The sequence below is a fragment of the Gregarina niphandrodes genome (genome assembly GCF_000223845.1).
Source record: "Gregarina niphandrodes unplaced genomic scaffold scaffold00019, whole genome shotgun sequence".
In the NCBI taxonomy this organism is placed as follows: domain Eukaryota; phylum Apicomplexa; class Conoidasida; order Eugregarinorida; family Gregarinidae; genus Gregarina; species Gregarina niphandrodes.
This window is the reverse complement of record NW_011645788.1, coordinates 119,079-121,258: the sequence shown is the minus strand read 5'-3', so window position 1 is coordinate 121,258 and position 2,180 is coordinate 119,079. Positions and strand designations below refer to the sequence as shown.

The 2,180-nt window shown below is 57.9% G+C and overlaps 1 protein-coding gene across 1 annotated transcript; it reads right to left on the bottom strand.

The window, feature by feature from the left end:
* Positions 1–163: 163 nt before the first annotated feature.
* Positions 164–1,089, bottom strand: GNI_095600 (RNA-directed DNA polymerase; the record flags this gene model as incomplete). Its single annotated transcript, XM_011132683.1, has 2 exons — positions 164–381; positions 449–1,089. Coding segments are annotated over 2 exons (859 nt in total), but the record flags the coding sequence as incomplete, so codon positions are not given.
* Positions 1,090–2,180: the final 1,091 nt, after the last annotated feature.

Here is a 2,180-nt window from a genome sequence, read left to right as displayed (position 1 = left end):
TATCCCTTGCCGCCCAATCTTGTGACCGAGGTACTTTACATCGGGCTTGAGCCACTCGCTCTTATCTAGCCTGAGATAGAAGCCTCTCTCTCTGCACAGTCGCAAGACCTTCTCCAACCGCTGCATCATCTCCGGCACCGTGTCCGTCGCGATGAAGATATCATCAATGTAACAGAGTGCGATCGTCCAGCACCTTCTCGAACACCATGTCCATCGCGTGCTGGAACTCCGCCGGCGAGTTCTTAATCCCGAAGGGGATGACATTGAACTCGAACAGCCCAAACGGTGTGATGAACGCGGTGAGATGCTTGCTCTCCTCCGCTATCGCCACATTCCAGAATCCCGAGTTCATATCGAGAGTCGTGAAGTGCTGACGGCCTGCTGCGGCCCTCAAGTGGTCCCATATTCGGGGCAGCGGATACGAGTCGGCCGTCCTGCTTTGATTCACCCTCCGGTAATCCGAAACGCACCTCCACTCGCCCGTCTTCTTCTTCACGAAGTGCGGCGCGGTCGACCCACTCACTTTTCGAAGGACGGATGACTCCAAGCTTCAGCTGCTTCTCCATTTGCTTCTCCAACTCGGCCCGCAGCTCAGGCTCGAGATGTCTCAACCTCGCTTTGTACGGCTTGCCACTCGCCTCGAAACGCGCCTTGACGCAAGCCAACCTTTGGGCCCATACGTCTTTGTATGCGACCAACAGATTCCACAGCTCATCCCTCAGGCTCTGGTCCAGGCGTCCCGTGCCCTCCACGAATACCTGCCGCTGCCTGTCGAAGGGATCCTCCGACTGCTCCTTTACTACTGGTGGCTGCTCTTTGTACTTCTTCGCAAGCCGTATCTCATCAACTGCGCCTCTCTGGGTCGCCAGGACCAACGTCTTCCCGGACCTTCTCTCAATCAAACCAAATCGTTCCAATTCTACCCTCCCCAGGAGGTTCGGGACCGATGGTTGGTCATGCACCGCGAACTCTACTTCGTCCGTCTCGCCGTGCACTGTTACCGGTACCGGGTCCGTCACGGGTAGTGACCCTGAATCCAGCACTGTGCTTACTTGCTGTCGGCGCTGCGACACTCTTACGCTAGCGCGACTGCAATTCTCTCTCGTCAACAGGCTTACCCCTGCGCCTGTATCCTGCTGGAACTCAATCTCTACCCCCTTCACGAGGGCCCTTACCGAGAATTTCGGCCGTCTCTCGACTCTCCAGTCACGGTTCCCGCGACTCGTGACTCCGGCGTCATGTCCTCTGTCGGCTCACTCCGACGTTTCGCGCCCCCTGGACCGTCACTCCGCACTACCTTCTCGACTGCGGCCACTGGCATGTCGACGTCCTCTCCCGGGTCCAGCCCTTCTTTTTCTTGTCGGCGCTCAGTGCCTTGTTTACGAACTTTTGCACCGCCTTTAGGTAGTCGGTCCTGGTTCTAGCTCCACGGACATTCAGCATCGCTTTGCCTTCTCCTACCCCCACGAATGCCTTCAATCCTGAGTCCTCGTCGGTGAGGTAGTGCCTCGGGCACATCCTTGCCCAGTGCCCTTTCCGGCGGCACTTAGAGCACCTGTCATTGCCGTGGGGACAGCCTTTCTTGCGGTGGCTCCTCATGCCACAGCTACCACACTTGTTGAACCGCGCCCCGTCATCCGACGTGTCCGAGTCTGACTTCATCGCATCTGACTGGGCCACTTCATCGCAGCGAAGACCGGTCTCGCTCTCTCCGAGAGCGGCGCGAGCTTATGGAGCACCTCCATCACCGTTCCATCGCCCCTCTTGCACTCGAAGTGGAACTCTTTCGCCCACCTGTTGCCGCCGCGCTCAGGATGGACTGTTGCAGCAGCATCCCCGGAATCGTGATCCTTGTGCCGTAACGGACCTGCAGCCTCGTCAGACGGTGCAGCCGTGTCGGCATTTTGATCGATGAGAGGTTGTTGCGCTGCGGAGTCGGAAGGAGTTTCGCCGTTGTTGTCTGTGTTTACTGGAATTACTTTTGACGCTACTGCTCCAGGTGAGGAGCATTGCGGATCGTTGAGCGTTGATCGCGTGGTGTTGGATCGCCGGATTGATGAAGTCGAAGGGGTGCCCCCGCCTATGGCCGGGTGTGTGAGATTTGGGGTTTGGCGACAGTGACAGTATTACGCCACGCCTGTTTCTGGCCGTGGCCCTGCAGACGGTTGACCAGTTGATGG